General features: G+C 46.1%; 1 protein-coding gene across 2 annotated transcripts in view; it reads left to right on the plus strand.

Annotated features, from left to right (window-relative positions):
• Window positions 1-26,150, plus strand: part of VPS51 (VPS51 subunit of GARP complex) — a 141,594-nt gene that overhangs the window by 15,893 nt on the left and 99,551 nt on the right. For both annotated transcript variants that reach the window (XM_069644945.1, XM_069644944.1), the window contains exon 2: window positions 4,068-4,197. In XM_069644945.1, the coding sequence (XP_069501046.1) occupies window positions 4,068-4,197 (130 nt within the window). The remainder of the gene's footprint in view (window positions 1-4,067; window positions 4,198-26,150) is intronic.

Below are 26,150 nucleotides of genomic sequence, written 5' to 3' on the forward strand. Positions count from 1 at the left end.
CCGGAGTAGGGGCTCTGGATTTAGAAGGGCCTCCAAAGGAACAAATGGTAGCACCTCTCCTCATTGAGGGGTGCTTGTTCCTCCTCCCGAAGGCAGCCTTGACATTTCTCTGTTGGAACATTGCGGACGCGGTACATTTTTTGAGAAAAGAAGTTGCCATATTTGATGTCTTATGACATAATTCTCTTGCAGGAAACGTGGGTAACAAATCATGTCTGTCTGGATGGCATGTTTCAATTTGTACTTCAGCAAGGAAGGGTAAAAGAGGTTGTTGGTATGGGGGTATGGCAATTCTGCATAGGTCCTCTTTGAAATACCACACATTGCAAAGGGAATTGAACAATCAGACCTTACAATGCGTGGCAGCTTTCCCTGAGCAGGGCCAGGAACTCCTCTTGGTTAATTTTTATAACACTTTGAGTGAGCACACGGTTGTGGTCCTGGGAGGGGACTTTAATGTCAAAATGGAGCTCCAACTGATCTGGTGGATTCGGGTGAGGACTTTGTTTATGGAATTTCTAGTCCCCAATTGTCTGATGACAGAATGTGTGCCAAGGGCAGTTGAATACTTGGTTTGTTGACTGGGGGGAGGGTTGATCTTTTAATGGACGGGCAAGCTCGGATGTAACTGGGAAAACTACATTTGTAAGTACTCAAGGCACATCAATAATTGACTATTTTTGCATACGAGTCGAGCACTGTCCTTTAATTGTGGACTTCGCAGTTATAGATGAGATTAGTAGCGACCATTTCCCTTTGAGGATGGTCTTGAGCTTGGTTTACCCCTGGACTTTGATTGTCAAGCATTCACATTTGGATCTCTGTGATATTAACCCTCTACGCAAACGTAGGATAAAATGTGCCAGGTGTGATTACGAGTTTATCCAGTGCAAGGCGATCCACCTGTATTTGGATGATATTTGTATTTGGTCTCTCCCCTGATGCAGACCATAGGGCTATTCTGCATGCAACACAAAAAGATATGAAATTCCCTGACAGATTTATTCCAAAATGACTTTTAAACTAAAAAAAGGAATCCGCAGAGCTGGTTTGATGAGGCCAGCACAAGGCGAGGGGTTATTGATGCCAGAGAACAGTATAAAAATGCTCTAGTTATAAGAAAACTATCTAGAAAACCTCGCCTGGGAAGAACTTTTATCGGCCCTTATGAATGGGGACTCCAAAAAATGTTGGGAATTTGTTGCAGGTGATCCAGTTTTTAAGAGGGGCAAGACTCCCAGAGAGAATCATGTGAGTGTGGGGGCATGGTCACACCATTTTGAGTCTTTATTCATGGGGCAGTCACTTAGATGAGGATGGGGAGCGATGCTCTGCACTTCATCTGACACTTTAGGAAGTGCAGAGCGCTGTTAGTCAGCAATTGCATGATCGCGCGCCCTGCCCAGATGCAATACCTACCTGTTTAAGGAGGAACAGGAACTGTGGGTCTAACTGTTTTAATGCTTATTTGGAATTGGGGGAACACCCAAGCTCCTGGAAAAATGCCATTATCTATTCCATCTTTAAAAAGGGAGATCCAGCAGGCCCCCTATCCTACAGGAGTAAAACAAGCGTATTGAGCTAGGAAAGTCCTCTTTTTTTAGGGGGCTGTGTGGCTGAGGACCAAATGTAAGAGTATATAAAAGGGATGCCACTGAATACAGCTACCCGCCTCTACACATGCTGGGTGTACCTGGTTGCACTAAGTGTTGGCAGTCATATTGGTCAAAATGATCCAAATAGGACAAAGAAAAAAGTAGAGATCAACATATTTTAATTAATCCGTAGAAAAAAACTAACATGTTAAAAAAACGTAATGCATTCTGTTTACAAAACATAAAAACAATTGGTGAAAAACACCATTTTTCTAGTCGAAAAAAACAACTACTACTACAACCGTCTTCATTTTTTAAAACAGTTGAGTGAGGTTAGTATAGGTGTAATATTGACATTACGTTTTTTTAACATGTTAGTTTTTTTCTACGGATTAATTAAAATATGTTGATCTCTACTTTTCTCTTTGTCCTATTTGGGTCATTTTGACCAATATGACTGCCAACACTTAGTGCAACCAGGTACACCCAGCATGTGTAGAGGCGGGTAGCTGTATTCAGTGGCATTCCTGTTATATACCCCTATCCTACAGGCCTATCTCTTTGCTGGATACCTCTTTTAAGATCTTTGACTGTGCGGTCCTGGAGCATCTGGTACAATGGATATCCGATAATGACATTCTTTCGGATATCCAATATGGCTTCCGGCCAGGCTTGGGGACATGAGATCAGGCTCTTAATTTGTATCTGGTTGGAGCATCCTCCATTTTTGTAAGGGGTAAATCTACTTATTTGCCATTCATGGGCCTGAGCACAGCCTTTGATAGAGTAGACAGAGCCACATTGTGGCAGGTGCTTGGGCCCATGGAGTGCCCTGCTGAATTGATAAAGGTATTGCAGACCATCCAAGAGGATACTAGAGCCTGTGTGAGATTTGGGGAACATGGCCAATGTACAGGATATTTTGAGGTGGCTTCTGGAGTACGCCAGGACTGTGTCATAGCCCCTGTATTGTTTGCCTTTTATATTAATGGCCTATATAAGGCACTGGTTAAAACGTCGGCCGATTACCTTAAGATAGGCGCACTTCCCCTCCCTGTTCTGGCATATGCGGACGATACGGTTTTGATTGCCCGTACCCCAATCGCTCTTCAGCTCTTAATTGATGCCTATACTGCCTTTTTGGTTGACCTAAAATGAACTGTAAATACCAAAAGGTAAGCAGTAAAGGCATGCTCTAGCAGGGGAGGTGGAAGGATAAAAATGCGTGAAATGGTCAAATAATACAGCGGGTTGAAAGATTTGACTATCTGGTTATCACCTTCAATGAAAACTGGCGGGGGACTTTGCATATAGTAAAACGGTGCTCCAGAATGAAGCAGGCTTTGGGGGTTTGTCCCGCTTTATGAATGTGTGTCAAGGTCTCCCAATTAAACTTATATTGGAAGTCTACAGAGTTCAGACCAAGGCTGCAACCAATTACGGTGCAGCTTTGTGTGGTAATGAGAACACCTTGTCCATAGATGTTATAGAGAATAGTTTTCTCAACTTCTGGGTCCCCCCAGCTTTGCTCCTAATTCTGCTTGAATTGGGCATTACACATATAGGTGATGACTGGCACATAGCCCCTCTCTCGCACTGGTTAGCTCTCTGGTCAAATCCAAGAGCTAAAATGACACACACGATTATGAAAACCTTGTTTCAGAGTTCTCTTTGGCATAAGATTCCAAGGCTGCATTTCATTTCTCAGTGCCTATCGCTAATGAATACTCATAGTTTGCAGTGTCATCCTGCTTTTTTAACTTTAGACTATGGTCAACAAATATAAGCAGATGTTTCTCCATAGTTGTAGCGAATAGGGAAACAAATGGGATTACGCTTGCATACAATGGGAATCATTTGTTGATTTCAGCCACCCATGGTATTCAACCTTAACTATTACATAGTAACCGAATCCAAATCTCTGGGCATTGACGGGGGCAAGATTTAACTTGTTCTGGCTCAGAACCATTACTAAGAACTGGACGAGAGCTGAGCAGTGCACAATCTGCATGGGGTGCAGCGCTGCAGAAGATTTGCTGCACTTATTTTATTATGTCCCCTCTACTGTGGTCTTAGAATACTATTGTCCCGCTGCTTAAGGCAGCGACATTTATACAAGCACATCCCCCGCCCCTGATCTCTTATTTTTTTTTTTTTTTTACTTTTTTACTGCATGCTGAAACAACTGCAGTTGCTTGGGGTTGCCTGGAATTTGTGAGAAAAGCTTGGTACCGGAGGAAAAAGTTGTTTGAAGGGAAGTTTTTAAATCTGTTTTTAATCTGAACTATTTTAAATTTGTACATTGTATTATTTGATTTATGAACGTTTTATTTTCTGGTTGATGGATATTTTATCCGAATAAACTTTGATGATGATTCTGAGAGTGGGAACAGAGAGGGTTGTAACCATCCTGTGGAAATAGAAGATTGTGCGTAGATTGTGTATTCTAATCTCCTACTTCCTAATCTGCAGCTGCGTAAGGAGCTCTCACTTTCCCAATTGATGGACTGCGAGACTGACATGGTGAAGCAGATCCGCTCCTTGGACAGCGACATGCAGACGCTAGTGTATGAAAACTACAATAAATTCATTTCAGCCACAGGTAAGGCTTCAGTGTTCTGGATGTCTCTGGTCTGATAATCTGCATACAAGTAGATACGCAGAGCTGCCTATTAACGTGCTATGTTTATTCATAGTTATGGATTTAAAACCTTTAATTTGGTTTACATAAACCAGAAATGCATGCATGCATCTTCCATCTTCCACATATGTATTCCGTAACGCTAGAATTTTACTTGCCTCCTGTTTGGACGAACGGAACTCACATAATTTCCATTTAAAGGTGAGACAGTTGTTGCGTGCCATTCCTACTTAACTGGTGATGCACCATCTCTTTTAGTCCATAACCCTCACCCAGTTTACCACCACATCCACTGCCAGTGGTTATGTTATTACACCAGATTTGTACTTTTAACAGACATAGGCGTGCCTCCTACTTGTGGCCAAAATGTAGAACTCCACACAAGATGCATAGCTTTACATCATTCCTATAGATCTTGCTATTATCAATGTGATAAAGTACCATCCATAAAAAGTGTTTCTTTCAAGGTCAGCTGACGTGATCTGCAGTTGGAAACGTCATTGTTGGTGAGCGATAAAGGAGTCCAAAGTGTGGTGCAGATGTGAGGATAAAGGGCAGGAAGATTCAAGGAGAACACGCTGATTTGGTTAGAGTAGCAGGTGCCAAACATGGAGCTTTTCTGCTGCAGCAAGGACCAAGTAAGCCCGCAATAACATAAGAAGCTGAGGATTACACACCAAAGAGGCAAAGTAGTGATGCTAGCCGCATGGGCACAGCAGAGCTACTGGTGAGTGTCCTGTAGTGACTGGAAGGCATACGAGAGGAGAGGAGACCAGCAGACAGTGACTGAACAGAGATGACAGCGAGGGTTTGAGGATAAACACCAGCAACGAGAACGAGAATGAGGAGAAGGGTTGGAGACCAACCCACGATAGAGCAAACCATTCAGAACGACCAGATAAGAAAGAACGATGAGGTTTGGAACTCGGTGAGGGGACGAGTTCCTACTGCACATTGAGAGAGTACACGAGGTTAAATGTGGCATGCTTAAACTTGCAAGTTTCCAGAGAACATTAAGAAATGAATTACAGAAATAATTGTGCACAGGGACTTGAAATCCCCCATCCCCCAAGATACATTGAACATGGAAATGCAAAGAGTCACATTGGCCAGTTGGACTGGAAGTCTAAAGTCCCAAGTGACGTTAAGCAAGTAAGTTACGTTAGCTGCTAGAAGGTGCTTTGTACACTGGGAGCTGAAGTGCCAGGCACTAAAGACCCATTGGGTGAGTGAGTTTCAAGACATATATTGTACTGTGGGGACCATAAGACAAGTCATAAAACACACTGGGGAAGAACTGTTGTGCACCATTTAACCCAAGGACTCGAGCCAAAGACTGCCTTCCAGCTTAAACCATTTATATTAAAAATTAAGTCTTTGAACTTGACTTGACTTCTGCCTTAATTTTTTCCAAGTTCATCACACAATGTGAGACACATTTTGAATGTTCCTTTATTCCGCTCATTGAGTGCTCGATCTTTAAACTTCAGAATTAAGCTCTTAATTTTCCAAGAACGTGATGGGCAGAGAGGGAATGATATAAGGCCAAATCGTAATGGCAGACATCCCTCACTACAGGTAGTACTCTTTATAGGTTCAGTGATTATAACGAATAACAAATAATTATAGATCGATTTATATTAACTGCAAAGGATCTATCCAAGCCTCAAGACACCGACAAGATGGCCAAGTGCCATCTATGCACTTTGGTTGTCTATATTACACATTTGTTGTGAGAAGTGCAGATAGATGGCGAGTCCTTCTCTTGGTCCCCTGTCCCTCTCTCGGTCCTCTGACTCTTTTCCTGCTCGGTGTGTTTCTCGCTACTCTGCCCCTGTCCCTCTCTTGATATCTTCCTCCTTCTGTCTGTATCTCCCTCTCCTTTTTGCCTCTTTCTTGTGCCTTTCTCTCCCTCCCTTCCTCTCTACCCCTTGTCATCTCCCCTGTCTTTCTCCTGTCTCTCTCTGCCCCTTTCTCTCTCTCTCTCCTCTGTCTCCTTCCTCAACCCCTCATTCCCTGCTCTGACTGCCTTTCTCCATGCTCTACACATCTCTCTCTTCTTCTCCCCTGTTTCTCTTCTTTCTGTCTCTCACCCGCTCTTTCTCTCGGTTTTTTTTTTTTTCTTTTTTCTGGGGGTGCACCTTAGGCTTTTTACAAATACTGCTTTAGTCGATTTTTGCATCACGGTTTATCATTATTAATCCAATGGTTTTATAAATCGGGCACTGTGTATCCTCTTTTCCAGATTTATTTTACAGAACTCAGATTGTGGTCTTTGGCGAACAACCAATGGTCTCAATAACACTTCATGCTAGGCAGAGAACTGTCATGACCCATAGAACTTGCCCTTTCTGGACATCCTGGTCCTTATCGCGACGGGGCTTGTATTCCTTGTTACTCCCAACATGGCTGTGCCAAGGGACTTGCCTCGCACCAGCCTTTACGTCGGACACGGCACGTTTTATAAATTGGCCAAGCCCCCGCGGCCCCGCGCGTCTCAATGCTATCATTAGGTAGTAACTAGACGTGTGTGTGCTGTTCGGCGAATCCACTATTCCTAGTTTCCTGGTCCCTTCTTCCTTCCTTCCACCTTTCCCCTCTAAATCTGCTCCTGGTATCCTCAACCCTAGCGACCGCTACTTCCTTCCTGGACATCCTGGAACTGCGACCTTCCTGGAACTCTGAACACGCGCTGGAGTCGGACGAGACTCGTGCGAGCCTATACAAGACCCGATCCGCCCGCAAGAGGAATCCTCCCACGGAACAGAGCAAGAAGCGATCCCAGGTGAGACGGGGGGAGATTTACGACAGTTTGAGACGCCAAACGACCGACACGGATACTGCTATGGAGAAAGCAGTCCAGGACCTCATGCGTGGCATGCAAGAACGAACAACTGAAGTGCAGAACTTAAAAGCGGAGAATGCTTCGTTGAAGCAACTTGTTTTGTCTCACGACTCCGCTAACAAGGAGAGTGTGTTACTGGGTGGAGTGGTAGCCAAATATGATGGCTCGGCAAAGTCCTTACGTGTATTCCTGGATTCCTGCTTGGTGCATTTTACTTTTAAGCCCTACTATTTTCCAACTTCATAATCTTGCACCTCACAGGGAACGCGTTGACCTGGGCCACTCCCCTAGTCAACTCTGGAGATGCCCTCCTGGATGATTGATGGATTTATTCATGCACTCAAAACTATGTTCGACCGCCCAGAACAGGTTTATAGTGCTCAGGAACGGTTACTTGATTTCCGAAAGGGATCCCAGGATATGCTAACGTATGTTACTAGATTCAAACAACTTGCCAAGGAAGCAGATTGGTCCCTAGAAGCAAGTTTCACTCTATTTCACAGGGGTCTAAATGAGGATATAAAGGATGAATTAGCCAGAGTGGCTCGTCCTAGCTCATTCCAGGCTCTTATGGATCTAGCCATGCAAATAGACTTCCGAATCCAGGAAAGAAAGGCTGAAAGAAGAAAGACCAAGATACCCTTTCAAAAGAACTTCCTTGAGACTTCTGTAAAAAACGATCCTGCCCCAACCCCTGACATTGATCCGGAACCCATGCAAATAGGAGCCTTCCGTGGACCTATTTCCCCACAAGAAAGGATGAGAAGGATCCACACAGGCCTATGCATGTATTGTGCCTTGTTAGAGAATGTCCTCTAGCCCCTCCACGGCGTTCAGGAAACGCCAGCTCCCGATCCTAGATGGAGCGAGGTGTCGGGCGAGAGATGTTTGCTCCACATCAATTCCATCCTTGAACTCTCCTGGACAAAACAATTTGGTGATACTACAAGCCTTCCTGTCGCCCTCCAAGAATAAGACCTATCCCATTCTGGCCTTGGTGGACTGCGGAGCTATGGGAATCTTCATTGATCAAGACTGGGTTGTTAGTCATCATATTCCGTACGAGACACGAAGCACCATGCAGCCGGTGCAAGCAATCGACGGAAGACCCCTCTCTTCAGGATCCATAAGCCTGCAGACAAAAGGGATCCAACTTTCCATAAACCATCACCAAAAGCGGATTACATTCGACATCATTAAGTCAGCCCATTACCCCATGGTATTGGGTATGCCCTGGTTACAAAAGCACAATCCGTATATCAATTGGACAGCAGGATCACTATTCCTGGGCTCAGAGTTTTGTATGCCCCACTGTCTATCCCTGGATCCCTCCTCGACACCTCCTAAAGAACCACTAAGAGACCAGAAAACACCACTCATGGTTTCCAATATCATACAAGTCCCAGAGGCCTATCGGGGATATGCTGATGTATTTTCAACTGCCATAGTCCAGGCCTTACCCCCTCACAGACCTGAAGACTGTGCCATAGAAACAGATCCCTCAGCAGTGATTCCCTTCGGTAGAATGTTTATTCTTTCTAAACCTGAGAAAAAGGCCCTCCGAGAATACCTGGACACCAATCTTGAAAACGGCACCATAAAACCCTCAAAATCTCCAGCGGGTGCTTCGTTATTCTTCGTTCCCAAGAAGGACACCAAGGAACTCAGACCTTGCCTCGACTATCGTGGCTTAAATCAATGCACCCTCAAAGATCGGTACCCACTGCCCCTGATATCGGATATCCTGGAAGCTGTGAGAGGCGCCGTAATATTCACGAAGTTGGATCTCCGGGGTGCCTACCATTTAATCCGTGTCCGGGAAGGAGACAAATGGAAAACAGCCTTTAGAACACCCTTTGGTCACTATGAATATCTAGTCATGCCCTTTGGACTAGCTAATGCCCCCCCAGTTCTTCAACGTTTTATGGATAGGGTGTTTTTTGACATGTTATTCCTCTTCGTCATTGTCTATCTGGATGACATATTGATCTTTTCCAAGATCCTCTAAAGCATGAAGAACATGTAAAGGCAGTATTACAACGACTCCGTGAACACAAACTTTTAGCCAAACCCGAAAAATGCTTGTTTCACGTTACTTCTGTTCACTACCTAGGATTCATCCTTAGCCCAGAAGGAATTGGTATGGACCCTTCAAAGGTAAAAGCCATATTGGCTTGGCCCCCTCCCACATCTGTGAAACAAGTTCATTCCTTCCTGGGGCTTGCCAACTTCTACCGGAAGTTCATTTCTACCTTTTCCGAGATCGTTCAGCCGATCGTTGCTCTCTTGAAGAAAGACATCCCCTTTATCTGGTCTACACCGCAAGATAAAGCATTCCAACGATTGAAGACAGAGTTCACGCAAGCCCCCATCCTGGCCCAACCCGACATAAATCGCCCATTCCTAGTGGAAACTGATGCCTCTAACTACGCCATAGGAGCGGTCTTGAAACAGGTACTTGAGGACAAACTTGAACACCCCATTGCTTACCTCTCACAAACCCTGACTCCCAGTGAGACACACTATTCCGTCCTGGAAAAGGAACTGTTAGCCATCCGCCAAGCCTTCACTGAATGGCGACATCTACTTCTGAGTGCTAGATATCCAGTTCAGGTCCGCACAGACCATCGGAATCTTCAAATTCTACAGTTGTTGGAGTGCAGGAACAGTCGTCAGGCGCGTTGGGCCTACTTCTTTGCCCAGTACCAATTCCAAATCACTCATGTTCCCGGATCACAAAACATGATTGCTGACGCCTTATCTCGACGTCCTGACTATGTAACCACTGAAGACGAGGACTATCCTAAGATCTTTCCCCACACGATCTTTGTAGCTCAAGCAGTCAACCTCCTGGAAGAAATCTGAGTGCAAACCCAGTCCTCTGATCTCTGGAAGGACATTTCAAGGAAGAATCCATGGAACCTAAGAGTTAAGGAAGGATATTTATTCAAGGACAATGCACTGGTCATTCCTAAACCGAAATTACAACAAAGAATGATAAACCTCTGCCATGATACCCTTCGCTCCGGACATCGTGCCATCACTAACACCCTCAGTTTTATACAAAGACAGTTTTGGTGGCCTGAAATGAAGACCGACGTACAACAGTGCATCAAAACTTGTGCTGTCTGCAGTCAAAACAAACATGATAACAAGAAACCGGCGGGTCTTCTACTGCAACCATCGCTGCCAACAAGACCATGGGAATTCATTGCTACAGACTTCATTGTGGAATTACCGCCTTCCCGAGGATACACGACCATCATGGTAACCATAGACTTGTTCACTCATGTAGCTCATTTTACGCCTCTGTATAAACTACCATCCTCCTCAGAACTTGCTGGAATCTTCCTGGAACACATTTTCCGTCTTCATGGACTTCCTTCCAAGATCATTTCGGACCGAGGACCTCAATACGTCTCACAATTCTGGAAACATCTGTGTCGTATTCTAGGGATCCAACGCGCTCTCTCATCAGGTTATCACCCACAAACCAACGGAGCCACGGAACCTGTAAATCAGACCCTAGAGCAATATCTTCGTCGTTTTGCCACCAAGGTTCAGGATGACTGGTCTCTCCTTATGCCCTTGGCCGAGTTTGCTTACAACAATTCCGATCACTCAGCAGTCAAGGTCAGCTCTTTCTATTGCAGTCAGGGTTTTCACCCATCCGTTTTACCCTCTGTTCTTCCACATCCCACACCAGTACCTACTCTCGACTCATGGATTGAGACCCTCATCAACATACACAAGGAAGCCAAGGAACAATTGGAAAGGGCCCAGACATGCACTAAGCGTTATGCGGACTCCAAAAGAAGACCAGCGCCTTCTTATTCCATTGGTGATCAAGTCTGGTTGTCCTCGAAACTATTACCACAACATCTACGGCCAAACAAATTAGCCCCCCGGTACTATGGACCATTTTCCATAAGGGAAATCATCAATCCTGTCTCATTCCGGCTCAAGCTACCAGACTCCTGGAAGAGGATACACCCAGTCTTTCACACTTCTTTATTGAAACCCTACATCCGTTCCACCCGAAAAACCTGCAGACCCAGTCCTGTGATTGTGGACAATAAACTGGAATATGAAGTCTCCAGAATATGCGATTCCAGGTATAAACGGGGTCGACTTCAATACCTGGTTGAATGGAAAGGATATCCTCCTAGCGAGAGAACCTGGGAACCAGTTTCTAACTTAAATACCCCTCGATTGCTTAGAAGATTCCATCTCATACACCCGGGCAAACCTGGTGGAACAGGTTTTCGGAGGAGGCATGCTGTCATGACCCATAGAACTTGCCCTTTCTGGACTTCCTGGTCCTTATCGCGACGGGGCTTGTATTCCTTGTTACTCCCAACATGGCCGTGCCAAGGGACTTGCCTCGCACCAGCCTTTACGTCGGACACGGCATGTTCGACAAATTGGCCACGCCCCCGCGGCCCTGCGCGTCTCAACGCTATCATTAGGTAGTGACTAGACGTGTGTGTGCTGTTCGGCGAATCCACTATTCCTAGTTTCCTGGTCCCTTTCTTCCTTCCTTCCACCTTTCCCCTCTAAATCTGCTCCCGGTATCCTCAACCCTAGCGACCGCTACTTCCTTCCTGGACATCGTGGAACTGCGTCCTTCCTGGAACTCTGAACACGCGCTGGAGTCGGACAAGACTCGTGCGAGCCTATACAAGACCCGATCGCCCGCAAGAGGAATCCTCCCGCGGAACAGAGCAAGGAGCGATCCCAGGTGAGACGGGGGGAGAGTTACGACAAGAACTCGGTTGTATCTCTGGTCTTCTGGCATGACATTGTTATGGCAAAGACAGCGATCCGTCTTGGTGGCAGAGCAGGCTGGTTGAGCTGGGAATTGTGAAGGATTTGAGGTAGAATCCCATAGGAAAGAAGATAGGAAACAGAAAAAGGAGACTACCATAAAGAATATGAGGACTGGACTCCAAAATGGCCAACCTGATTTATATCACCTCACTTTCGCTATCAAATTTCAGAGCATGATGGGAAGGGGAAACTGGACTCACAATCAATAGTCCAATGTGGAGGCTAAGATAAACATAAGAAATATCCCTACCGATCAATACACAGAATGGGGACTATATTAAGAGTGTTTCCAGGCAAAGGCTGGTTATTTGGAGCGCAGATTGGAAAGAACGAGCACCTGTCCTGAGAAGAATTGAGAATCTTGATTGTACCTATTAGAACTGGTACACCTTGAGAATTGAGACACTACAGAAAAATATTATGAATCTTTGTATAGAAGTTTGGTGATTATGCGCAGAGAGACAAATATCCTGGCACATAGCATGAACACTGAGACATAAACGAAACATCTTGTATTCTGAAACAATAAAGAACGATTAGTAGGTGCATAGTCTTGTCTGCTTTTTATTTTGATGCCACTCTGCCATTCATCATTTGAGAGACGTGCATGGTGGGTTTGAACAATTTGATTAGTTCGGCCATTATGTTCAGGAGCTGCTGCACAAAGTTTATATTGGAATTTGCGGAGTTTGTTTTTAATTTCAAGGTAGAACTACCCTTGAGAATTCCCACTGTTTTGCTTGGTCTCCTAGCCCAGCTCGTATTCATACACAAGGCAATGTAAATTAATCTGGTGCCGATTTTCCTGGACACTTAGCTTGTCAGCAGATTGTGAAGTGTATAGTTTCAGGAAATATCTTCTGAATCCAAATACTTTTTGCTTGTATACATTTGCCTTATATCCCCATTTAATTTCATGCTATAAGTCCTGCTTATTGTGGGTTATTGGCATATAGGTCAGAGGCCTGGCAGTCCTATTGCCATTTTTCTAAATATTGTTGCACTAAACAGTTTTTTATACATTTCAGCAGACTACATTTCTCATATACATTTTAGACCCTGACTTTTAATTTGTTATGGTCTGATGCAATTTCCATAATCTTGCTCCTTACTGCCATTTTAGTTGCATTTCAAATAATCACATGAATTGGTATTATGCCGTTACATAACATTTACCTCGTTGCATATTTACTGCTTCACCATGTTGTAAAAACAATCTCTAACAATCACAAAAGGGACATTTGTGGATCTGTGTTTGTGTGTCTGTTCGAAATGTTCAGCATACTTCCCAACATGCTACAAACCTGAAATTCTTCATGTGGGTAGGTTCCATTGTGTAGACTATGTAAAACATATAACATCTAAATATACCGTTGTCTAATTTTTTTGTTTCATAGTAGGAATTTCCATGCAAAGCACGGGTACAACTGCTGGCAAGGAATATATAAAACTTTCAATTGATTGGTCACTATTCACATGGTGCACTGGTTGTTTTCATAACCATTGGACCATTTTCTGAAAAGTTATGCTCTGCTTTAGAATGAAAGCCCTAAACTGTGACTCGGTTAGTACGGTCAGTTTTGCTTTTCCCTCATTGCGGTCCACTGTCCATTTCTTCCCTGTGAGTACGCATATACATAGCCTCCCTAGGGATGCGTCCCTGGGAGTCCTTAAGACTCCCAGTTCAGGTTGCCCCAAAAGCACCCTGTTGTCTTTTTCCTCAAGCAGGTCCCCCTGTTCGGCACATCGTGTCAACCACTGGCTGGTGGCAGCAACTTTAAAAAATATTTTTAGAAGGCGGCATCTTGCATCAGCCATTTTTCAAGGCTTTGCTCCTAGAAGATTCATATTAAAAGGGTGACCTGGGTTTAGAAATCTAGTGAGATTCTACATGTGGACTGTTTTTACATGATGAGCATTGAAATTAGTGTGTGCCAGAGACTCCAGGTTAGGAGCTCGGGAAAGTCGTTGCCAAATCTGGCAATATGTATGAATTGTCTGTGGTTCAATGCTGTATTCACATCCTGTGTGTTTTGGAAAGGAGCCTGGGAAAGTTTGAATGGGGTGACCAGCCTACCAGTTAACGTGCGTATCTTGCCCTTTTACGCATGTAAATATGGCAAATACGAACCATTTAATTTTGTACTGCGTACCATGTACGCTTTGATTTATTCATTAAAAAAACATACTTTCAACCACTAGATGGCACTGTAGCATTTCTTTTGTCAGTAGAATAGCCTTCTTATGCATGATGGTGAATTTCCAACTGAAAGACCAAATCTGTGACAGCTAAGCGAGCAACACAATAAAGCATGCACCCTTTTAAAATGTGTTCATACCCATAACATATGTGTTGGACAAGTTTTACTCTCTTGCAGAGGAGAAAACTCATTTTTACTCTCTTGAAATTGCATTTACGCTCTAATTTAAAAAATCATGCGTAAAATACTCCCACCTCAAAATCTTATCTGGAGCACTGGGGGTGACCACTCCTGATTGAATGGCTGCCAGTTTTTTTTTTAATGGTGCAGTGTGCCTGATTGAAGGATGGATGTGCATCCAGCACCCAACATCTGTATAAGAACACGGGTATCTACATCAAAGTTTTATCAAACAACAAATCAGCTGAGAGAAGGACTAGCCCAAGGATGATGGAGGTGCTGCACTTCATTCTACAATCAGAACCTGTGTACTCCAGGTCCAGAGGTAGTCACACTGGTGCTCCCTTCCCTTGACTTATTGGGCACCATCCAGTCACTTGCCTTCAGGACTAAATGTCTTGTCTGAAGAGCACTGGCTCACCAAATGCCTGGGACTCCTGATGCTCCTGCAGAGGACAGGCAGTAGGTAGTGCCTAAGACCTACTATTGCCCAGGCATCATCGTACCTGCTGTCATGAAGTCCTCTGCCTAACTATGGGGATATCGAGTGGGCTAACCAAGGGCCTCCCTGAGCTAGTGGTAAATGGACCTTGTGCGAGGTATGGGGAGGATCCCCTCGTCACTCTAACTTTATTTGTATTTATTAACTTTTATATAGCGCTTTAAGCCAGAGCGCTTTACATGAAACAGGAATACATAAGAAGCAATAAAGTACAATTCATGAGTCAAGTAACTAAGAACAATATGCAGAAACATTTGCCAGGATCATTAGAATAAAACATGAGTGGGGTTAAGCAATTGAGGGAAATGGTAGAGAACAGTCAGGAGGGAGATTGAAGGAGGTGGGATTTTGAGGAGGTGCGGATAGAAGAATATGAGGTGATGGAGCGGATAGGCAGAGGGAGAGAATTCCATTGGAGTGGGGCAAGGAGTTGGAAGGAGCGGAAGTGGGACGGGGCGCAAGGTGCTGGTGGACCAATGAGTAGGAAGTGGTCCGCAGAACTGAGTGGGTGAGAGGGGGAGTAGAATGAGAGGAGGGAGCAGAGGTAGGGAGGGGCGAGATCATGAAGAGATTTGAAGACGAGACAGGAAGTTGAATTTGAGTTGAGAGTGAAAGGAGAGCCAGCCGAGTGTGGCGAATCGGGAGACAGGAGACTGAGAGAATGGATGGCAGAGTGGTAGAGGGATTTATGAGGGGCTTGGTGTGAGGTGGGGAGACCAAAGAGGAGAGCTGAACAGTAGAAGAGACGGGAAAAGATTAGGGAGGATATTAAGAGCTTAGTGACGTGAAAGGTAAGGAAAGATCGGATTTTGCAAATGTTATTGAGATGGAAGCGGAAGCTGAGGGAGATATGCTGGGTGAAGGAGAGGTTAGAGTCAACGTGGAAGCCAAGGTTGTGGGTAGAGGGAGAGAAGGGGAGTTGCGCAGGGGGAAAGAGAATGTGAGGAGGGGGGAGAGGGGAAGAAGGGTGGTAGCAGGGAGGAATACAACTTCAGTTTTATCAGTGTTAAGGGTGAAAAAGTGGGAGGACATCCAGGATTTGATAGCAGTGAGGCAGGAATCCTGGTCTTCTGGCAGGGTACAGTTCCATGGAGCACATATACAACAATGAACCTTTTGAAGGCAGCTCAAGGGGCCTTACAGCCTCGTGTGACAAGGGGTACATGTTCCCCCGAGGCAGACCAGACCAGGCACCCGCTTACCTAACTTGAGGGTAAAAATGTCAAGTTGCAAGCTACTAGCCAGCCATAAAAAGTAATTCACCACCTCAATTCTAAATATACGCTCAGCATAACATTTCATACTCAAGACATTTTGCGATGTGACCTAAATGACTGTAGAACAGAACTTGTTACACATACGCTTGTTAACGTCTCTACTTTCAGCGTTGGTTCAGAGAGAGACTTTGCTACTTTGCAGATGCAGATGCTGGCACCAAGAGGTGCACGAATAGCAGATCCAAGATGTCAGCATATTGCAGCATTTTGAGAATTTGGAATATATGAGGGGGGTGTAAGAGAGCTGGTAAGATCAGAGAAGTAACACTTTTTTCAGCTAGCGGGGAGGAATTGTTAGAAGAATGGAGGAGAGAAAGGGCAGTAAAATCTGGGAGATTGTTTTCTTCCATCGATGTTCTGCTAAGAGAGCTTCTACGATTGAGAACAGAAGGGGATAAACAGTGTTTTGTAGGTTTACAATGGGGGAGAAAGGAGGTGAAGAGTAGAAGGAAGACTAGTGTGAAGCGTAAAAGCAGCTTGCTCAGCAGATGGAGAGTAAAAGTCACCAAGGAACGGAAAACACAGAAAAAGAGAGGTGATTTGAAGGCGCATAATTTGCAACGAGAGAAGACGCAGGTGGAAAAGGAAGGAGAAAATGAGAGAAGAATATGATCAGAAGATTGAATAGGGTGAACACAGATCGTAGTATTAGGAAAGATGTGAAAATGAGATCCAGAGATTAACCTGAGACACGAGAAGGAGGGGATAAGAGACACAAGGGGAGAGATGCAATGAATAGTGGTTTAATCCCCTTGCTTTGAAAGCTAGAATCTGAACAGTTGATACACACTGACACCAGACCACATATTGCCACCAAACATGCTCTCTTGTAGTCTTTGGTAAAATCTATAAATGGAAATATTTGAGCATCACTGTGCACGCTCCTACCTCCAGTTATGAATCCAAACTGCCATTCTACTTCTATACTCTTGAATTCTTGCCCACGTCAGGACCATATCTGCTTTCCAGTGGAGACGGCTGAACTGTGCTTGTTTTTGGCAAAGACTGATCGGGACCCTGGTTTTGCTCCCCAACCCCCAGAAAATTCAGTGGTGTAATCATAATTTTCAGTTGTTACCTTCGCGTGGCAAAGGCAATTCTAGCCATCCTTGCAGCATGTTTCTTTTTGGTATTTAAAATGCGTTTCAATTGGCCACCAGGGGGCGCACGGATGGTGTCCTCCTCTGTGTGAGCTCCGTCCCCGTAGGTCTGTGAGGTGACCTGAGCCCACACCCCGCGACCCCCCCCCCACGGTGAAAACAGCAGAGAATCGTGCATCGGAATACACCTGCACCATCCTGGAGAAAAACCGATCGAAATCGGACCCGTGAAGCCCAAGTAAACTTCGAATGAAGTTCTTCGCAGGAGACGGCACGAAATCGAAAGCAAACTGGCCGGACCAGCGAGTGGGCCCAGCGGGAGAGCGACGCGCACCCCGTGAGGCGCTGACCAGCGAGCCTCCCCTCGGCCCTCAGAGCTACCCCCCCTGAGGTGGACCCCACAGTCACGCCCCCCGGCCCGGGGATCATCGGAAAATAAGGAAGGCCCCGCCGAGAGGTAAGCTGCGCCTTCCACTATACGCAGCCCACACTGTCCACCGCGACTGCAGTACATCCGAACACCGCAGCCTACGTGCAGGGCCCCGGCCCTCAAAGGGACTAACTGGGAGGCGCGCTCTAAGGCTACCAGAACTTCTTTGAACACCTACAACGCACCTTACCACATGCAAAATGGAGAAGCATGGGGCGAGGTGAATCCCAACAACGTACAGTCTTCTACCGGCCCCTCCTCCTTATGGACACATAGCCTCCTGGCCACGCAGATCATCTGCTCCTCCTAATGCATAGGGCAAGGATCCTTCGGACTGAGGGTAGGGCCCCCGAAACAGGGGCGTGTGCCTCCTCGGATCCCTGGTATTGATTGGAATTGAGACCAAGGAGACACCTTCCAACCTTGCCCCTACTCCAGGGACCCTGCATATTCCGAAGGTCGCCAACTTGTCCCTCCTGCAGGGCAAGCACATCACCGCTAACAGACGACTAAGAACCGTGTGGAGTCGCAGCGCAGTCTGGGGTAAGCCCTCATGGCCTACCCTGCCTGTCCGAACCCGAGACTTTGAGGTGAGGCGCCCAAGTATATGCAGGCCAAAATAAAACTGGCTAGTTACGCTTACACTCCCTCCACCCACACACTCATCACCCCCAAGATGGCGACGGAACCCGTGGCACACAGAGAGACAGCAGCCACGAAAGGTGACATAGCGGCCCTTCTGACGGAGATAAAGAATATGGGGGCCAAAATAGGCGGCAAGATTGACACAATCACCCAACGCATAGATAAGATTGAGGACAGGTTGGAGGGGGTAGAAAACAATCAAGCCACTATAGATACTTTGGAAACACAACTCGAACACAGGATCACGGATCTCGAACAGCGGGAAGAGGAATACAGACTTAAGATGGATGATCTGGAAAATCGGGAGAGGCGGAACAATTTACGCTTTTTTGGGATCCCGGAACAGGATGGGGAGACGGAGGAGAGCCTGAAAGCAACACTTTATGATGGCATCAAAATCTTGACAGCAGATGATGAGATTGATGAACCAAGAACAGAACGGATCCACAGAGCGGGTGGCCCACCTGGAGGCCAGAGATCCGTCCTTGCCCGCTTCCACAGATATCAGGATAAAGCAAAGATTCTCGAGAAGGCAAGGCGTGGAGGCGTGATCACTCTCGACGGTGCCCAGGTCACCATATATCAAGTCCTATCTGCCATGACATTGGCGCTGAGAAGGATGTGTGGCCCTCTGACAAAATGGTTGAAAGAGCGGGATACCCGATATCGGTGGGGATACCCCTTCTCACTCTCTTTTGAACATGATGGCACGAGAATCAGACTACAGTCTGAGAGGGAAATAAAGGCCTGCATCTCCGATCTTGTCGATCCCCGTGAACGAGGGGAGGATGAAAACGCTCCAAGAAACGAAGGGCGAGAATGGAAACTTCGGGGACCTAAGAGGCAGAGAGTCAAAGGGTCAAGAAAATTTCGAAGAGGTAACACCCCGTAGGGGGACGAGTGAGCTAGATCAGTGGCAGCTACCTTGACACTATGAGTATGTTTGAGGTAAGGGCCGCTTTCGGCCCAACACTAAAGTTATTTTCGATGGTTGTAAGTTGGGGTGAAAAGGGGGTTGGGAGAGGGGAGGGGGCTCAGATTTATGTGGTGTTTATTGTTAATTAAAGGACCGCGTGACGATGGTCCCTATTGGTGGTTCGCTGCTAGTTCAGTGAATCCAACTGGACCTGCCCGGACGCCGACGTATGGGGAGGGTGCGTGGGAGGGAGAGGGAGGGATCTGCAAGACCAGGGGTAGGGTACAACTATTACAGAACCTTTACTCGCTGCCGGGATGGGAAAGACACTAAGATTGGTTGAGGCTACGGAACACAAGATATGGCGAGCCATTGTTGTGAATATCGCATTGTCATATACTGATGGCCACTTCTGATGCAAGCATATGAGGCCCCTTGAAAGTCGGGACGCTTAATGTCAAAGGCCTTAACTCACCTACTAAGAGGTCGTTAGTCCTACGGGAATTCCGAAGGGCTAACATTGATATCCCACTCTTATAAGAAACAAAGTATATGAAAGGGGAGGAGAGGTCTATTCTGGGGAAACGTTTCGGCATGGAGTTTTGGAGCTCGGGAGCATTGCGAAGAGGGGGAGTGGGAATCCTTATCAGAAAGGGACTTGATTTCCATGTCTCCAAAACCTGGTCAGATGCGGAAGGGCGAGCTTTGCTAGTTGTGGGGACTATTGGGAGGGTGGACGTAACGATTGCCACAATCTACTCTCCCAATGTAGGACAGCTCCGATTCCTCTCTAAAACTGTCCCCAAAATAATGTTGGAAGCCACCGGCCATATTATACTTGGCGGAGACTTCAACCTATGGGCAGATCATGACTTAGACCGGAAAGCGGGATGCCTAGACGTCGATGTTTCTGTGAGAGAACGCAGTGATTTTGCAAACATGATGCAGGTCTATGCGCTAGTAGACATATGGAGGATGATGCATCCTGATGAAAGAGGGTATACATTTTATTCACCTCCACACAGTACTTTCACCCGAATAGATCACATCTACCTTTCACGAGAACTGAACAACACCACCTCACACTCAGGGATTACCCCGATAACGTGGTCCGACCACGACATGGTCACAGTCGATATACAGTGGGAACATCTACCAGTTAAGGGGGGGAAGTGGAGATGTAATGAGGCCCTATGGAGAGACCCCGTCTTCAAAGAGGAACTCGAAACAGAGATCAAAGAATACTTTAAAGCCAACAATACCGGGGAGGTCTCTAAACCGAGTGTGTGGGAGGCGGCCAAGGCAACCTGGAGAGGGATCCTCATACGGGAGGGGGCTCGGAAGAAAAGGGAAAGAACCCTTAGGGTGGGGGACACCACGGACCCTGATAATATCCAATAGGCCAGGAAAAAACTGGAAGAACTCCGCCACCTAGAACATGGTCAGATAGCACGTAGGCTACACCTACTGAAGCAGAAATTTTATGAAAAGGGGGATAAGGCTGATGCGCTGCTAGCGGCTAGACTCAGGATGCAGCGGGCAGAACGCAGGGTGAAAGAGATTACAGACCCAACCCCTGACCAGGCACAACCTATGCCCCCCATCCCAGAATTGTTCGCAAATTTCTACGAGTCCCTATACACTGCAGAAGTAGACCCACACTCACAAGAGATGGACAACTACCTCGCTAGCATTGCTCTTCCGAAAGTTGCAAGCGCTGACTCGGCCCATCTTGAATCCCCCATAACTGATGACGAATTACACGAGGCGATCAAACGACTTACACTGGGCAAATCCCCTGGCGAAGACGGATTCACTGCCGGCTTCTATAAAACCTTTTTTACCCTCCTGGCTCCATTCCGGACCACCCTATTTAATGAAATCCTTGACACAGGGATTGTCCCTGACTCATTCGCCCGAGCACTCATATCAGTCATTCCCAAGGGAGGCAGAGACCCCAAATGTTGCGGATCATACCGCCCCATATCCTTGCTCAACCTTGATGCCAAACTTTACATAAGAGTCCTGGCAGCCAGGCTAGAGGTCCACATACCCCATCTCATCCATCCCGACCAGGTAGGGTTCATAATTGGACAACAGGGTGCAGACACCATGAGAAAGACTCTCCATTTGGTTGAAGCCTCCAAAACCATGTGCAACGATCCCGCCTTACTCTCCATTGATGCTGAAAAAGCCTTCGATCGAGTGGAATGGGGCTTTCTTGCCGCAGTCCTCCGTGCTGTGGGAATAGGGCCGAAATTTAGAAGGGGGGGTAAAAGCAGTCTACACCGCTCCAAAAGCCTCATTGTCTGTCAATGGGGAATACTCGAGATGGTTCGAGCTGAAACGTGGTACCCGGCAGGGATGCCCCCTATCGGCCATCCTCTTCGCCCTCTCCGTAGAACCCCTGGCCCAAACAATGCGACAGGATACTCGAGTAACAGGCATGCGTCTAGGGGACGAGGAATACAAAGTAGCGCTATATGCCGATGACCTACTCCTTCATGTGACGAACCCCACCACATCCATTCCCAGGGCTTTGTACCTCTTAGACGAATACGGCCGAGTATCTGGGTTCAAGGTTAACAAATCTTTAAACAACTTTATTTATTAATCGAAGGCATATGACATCAAAACAGCGAAACAAATACATTACCCCTTGTTCAGTCTTTATAGTCTGGTAGAATAATGCATGCCACCTGTTGTATACTCTTCGGGGTGACATTTGTCTATTAGCCTCCGAGTGTTTTCCATTTTCTCCCCTGCCCCCCCACCCCCTCTTTATACCCTCTTAAACCTGTAACATTTGAACACCAACTTTTGGGTTGTAGAGAACAAACTGGGAGGTTTTCCCGGTGAGTAAATGAGTCTTGGGTATAACACAGTAAAGAGTCAAATAACGTGTATGTTCCTGAGTAGGCGTGGCTTGAAGTAATGGGCTTCTCTGTCTTTCACTAGGTCGTGGAAGGGCGACCATATTGTTAGGAAGCTTGTGTATTTTCCAGCATTGAGGGCGCATATCTTCTCCATAACCATTACATTCCTGATCTTAACCCACCACCATGCAGTCTGTGGGCCTGACTCGTCCTTCCAATTCTGTGCTAGGGACATTCTCGCCGCTGATAGCAGATGGGTTATCAGAGTGGCTCTGGGCCCTGTCATTGCGTATATTCCCTCTATAGGCACTCCCAGCAGTATCGTTTTTGGGGACCTCGGCAACTCCACCCCTGTAATGTCTTTAATATGCCCCAATATTTCTTTGCAAAAGACATTTGCTTTGGGGCACGTCCACCACATGTGGTACAGGTCGCCTTTTCGCACCGCATTTCCTCCAACAGTTGGGTGAATAGGACCTGTTAATTTTGCGGATGCGGTGGGGGGTCGGATACCATCTAAGGCATAATTTATATGCCGATTCCTTGATTGTGGTGCATCTGGAGGTACCGTGTGCTCTTGCCCAGATTTGGCTCCATTCTTGCCCTGTTAAGGGTACCTCTAAGTCTTTGTCCCAACGCTCTTGGTTAACAAATCTAAGTCCATCCTTGTCCCCTTACAGGGATCAATGGATACAAACACGGAAAGATACCAGTCCCTGGGCCTTATGATTGAACACGAAAAAATGAAGTACTTAGGCATACATGTCACAAGATCACCGATTTATATGAAGCCAATTTCTCTGCGCTCCTCCAAAAATTTCACGCAGACCTTGCCCGATGGGATAACCTAACCATATCCTGGTTGGGGCGTTTAAATGCGATAAAAATGACCTGTCTCCTGAGATTTTTATACCCCTTTCAAATGCTCCCCATTCAGATGCCACGTCAATTCTTTGCAGAAGTCAAGAAGGCAATATTAAAATTCCTATGGCAAGGGAAAAAGCCCAGAATTGCGTACTCCAATTTGACATTACCAAAAGACAAGGGTTGTAGTGGGTCTCCCAGACATCCAAAAATATTACGAGGCAGCCCAATTACATAATCTTATTCCCCATCTTCGTAACCAAAAAACACCCCAGTGGATTGCTATGGACAATCGCTACCTGTCCCCGGCAACAATCTCCGAATGGCTATCGTCCCCTAGGAAGAGGGTACTGAAAAGATCTAAGACACACCCGATGTTTGTAACCATATGGGATATATGGCGAGAGAGTAGGGATATGGAAAAGATTACCACATGGCCATCACCATCAAGTCACCTCTGGTCACCGGATATGAATGACCAGATCCCCAATGTGGAAAGGTTTCAAGCTTGGTATGAGGCAGGCCTATAGAGGGTCGGACAACTCCTAAAGAAGGACTCCTTCATTGCACTCCCTGAACTAGAGGAGGCACTCGGAATAGGCACACTGTCTGCATTCCACTTTCTGCAGATCAAGGGTGTATTGTCAAAACCAGAATGGAGGGAAAAGCTGAGCAGGGTATTTACCCCGTTTGAAACCATACTCGACTCCAGGACGGAAACGAAAGGGTTAATATCTGCCTTGTATAAAACACTAATGGAAGCGGGAAAGGGCTCAACAGAACCGCTTAGGTTGAAATGGGAAAGGGACATGGGCGAAGACATCGACCCAGAGATATGGGAAAAAATATGTAGGACAGCACCCAAGGCCTCGATATCATGCCAATATAAGTTGCACTCAATTAAATTATTGAATAGGTGGCAATATGACCCGCACAGGCTCTCCAAGATGTATCAGTCATCTAGTCCAATGTGTTGGCGGGGATGTGGGTTTGCGGCAGATTACTGGCACATGTGGTGGGGTTGTCCTCTGGTCAAAATATACTGGAATGAAGTCCTAGGTTGGATTAAGGATCTAGGCGGGATCCAACGAACAGCGGACCCCTACTTGATCTTATTTGGTCTCGAGAGGATCGAGGATGAATAGAGAAGGGTCACAGACATAGCTGCACCACTGTTACTATCCGCGAGAGCTCTATTGACCTCGAAATGGAAATCCTCTGTAACCCCCACAGAAAAAGAATGGGTTAATGTGACCTCCAATATGTGTATCATGGAAAAAATCACGGCATCTATACACGGGAAAGCCACGCAATGCGACATCTTATGGTTAGAGTCTGTCAACAAATATATGCCCGGAACAGCCCTCTAACGCCTAGCGAAAGACCAATGCCCTGAGTAGTGAAACAGCATGATAACCTCCCGAACAAGGTAGGCCTCAAGGTCTGACAAACCTATCAACCAATCCGCCAAACGCTAGACAATACATCCCATGGCGTCAGCTTATAAAGTCTTGTGGGGTGGAGGGAGCGAGGGAGGGGGGGTAAAAAATGGGAGAAGAGTGACCAATGCTTATTGACATTGTAAAGGGGAGTTAACTGTTGATGGAACGAAATGCAAGAATTTTGCTGATATATGAAACTAAATCTCAACCGCGCTTTCTATTTGACTGTACTACCTGCTTTCTTATGATTGTTAACTTTGGTTGTATAAGCTGTAATCTGTTTGATATAAACTCCAATATAATTAAGTTTAAAAAAAAAAAAATATGCGTTTCAATCTGCAAGAATGAAAATCGGCACAGGGACCCCAGACATCATTTTGGAGGCTCTCCGTTATAGTATGGTACTGCCAGGTTAAGGCTGTTCAAGGAAAGGTACAACTTCCTTTTCCTGGCGGGATGATTTTTTCCTTGACAGTGAAGGAGTGGTGCTGCATGAGGATAGTGTTGGGAATGTTCCTTCCCTGCACCCTCTGTTTCCCTCAAAGAGCCAATACAGAGGACACAATCAAAATACGATGGCGGTGTACGCTGTAAGGAACTCATGGTGGCAACAGTAAAGACAGACGCAAGTGAGCACATTTCAAAGGTGTTTATTAAACTGTATAGGAAGGTTGTAAAAATGCCTAATCTAAATCTAAAATGGGAGCAAGCTTCGACCATCACACAATAATAAGGCAGTCCTAGTGGCGTCTTGTCAAATAAAAGGAAATATACTAAAAAAAAAAAAAAGATTCAGTCCTTATGCTAAATACACAAGAATTGTGGGATAATGTTCATAAAACAGAAAGAAGTGTTCACAAATAATAAGTCAGGATGCGGTAGTCGTGGGTCTCCCTTCCCCACGCTTTGAGCACGGGACAAGGTAGGATTCCGAGTACAGCAGACGCTCAAGCCTTCTCAGTACGAGCCAACAGTTCCGCTCTCAGCTATGAGGGGCTTCGGTGGTTAAATCTCTTTTCTCTGTGGACCAGGTGCATCCAAAATAATAAACAAAGAGTTCCTTTTCACATGATTGCTGGGTGATTTTCACCCCTAGATCCCCCTCTTCCGGGCTCAGATCCACAAAATGTTCCTTTCTGCTGCTTGCTGGGTAATGACGATGTTTCACCTCTGAGTCCCCATGTTCCGGCCTCAGTCCCTTCTCGCTTTTGAGCCTCCCTCAGCCGGGTTCACTACGACTTCTCAAAGCAATCTCTTTTGTGACATTCACAAATCTTAATGTCTTTTTGAACAGTCCACTGTGGACATCCCTCTGCCGGGGTCACTCTTGTCAACACACCATTCATTGGGACTGCAAGCTTCGCCCCCTTTTCCTCGGCATCCCTCCATCGGGTTCACTCTTGCCAACTTTGTCATTCACACGATTCCTTGATCAGGTTTTATGATGTGGGATTCACTTCCCTTTGCTTTACAATCATCTGTCGGTCAAAGACTTTCGACTGTACATAGGATTTTACTAGACCTCTGTATGACCACTTTGACCCCTTTCGTGCATCTCCTCCCAAGGCCTTCTGGTAACGGTAGTTTCAACAATAGGGTAGAGGTCCCAGAGTGAGCACCCACGTGACTCTTCTGTAGCTGGTTTTCCCCTTTTGTATCAACAGTTCTTTGTAGTTTCTTTAATTAGCCGTTTGCTACTTTGGTTCAACACAGTTCGGTTTCTTATCAGCTCTCCCCTCGACTCACCGGCTGTGATGAACCGGTTGGCTTTTCTTGTCTCTGAAGTCACGGCCGGCACCACGGTGG

This window comes from Ambystoma mexicanum, chromosome 2p (genome assembly GCF_040938575.1).
Source record: "Ambystoma mexicanum isolate Mex_15411 chromosome 2p, UKY_AmexF1_1, whole genome shotgun sequence".
NCBI classification, from domain to species: Eukaryota; Metazoa; Chordata; class Amphibia; order Caudata; family Ambystomatidae; genus Ambystoma; species Ambystoma mexicanum.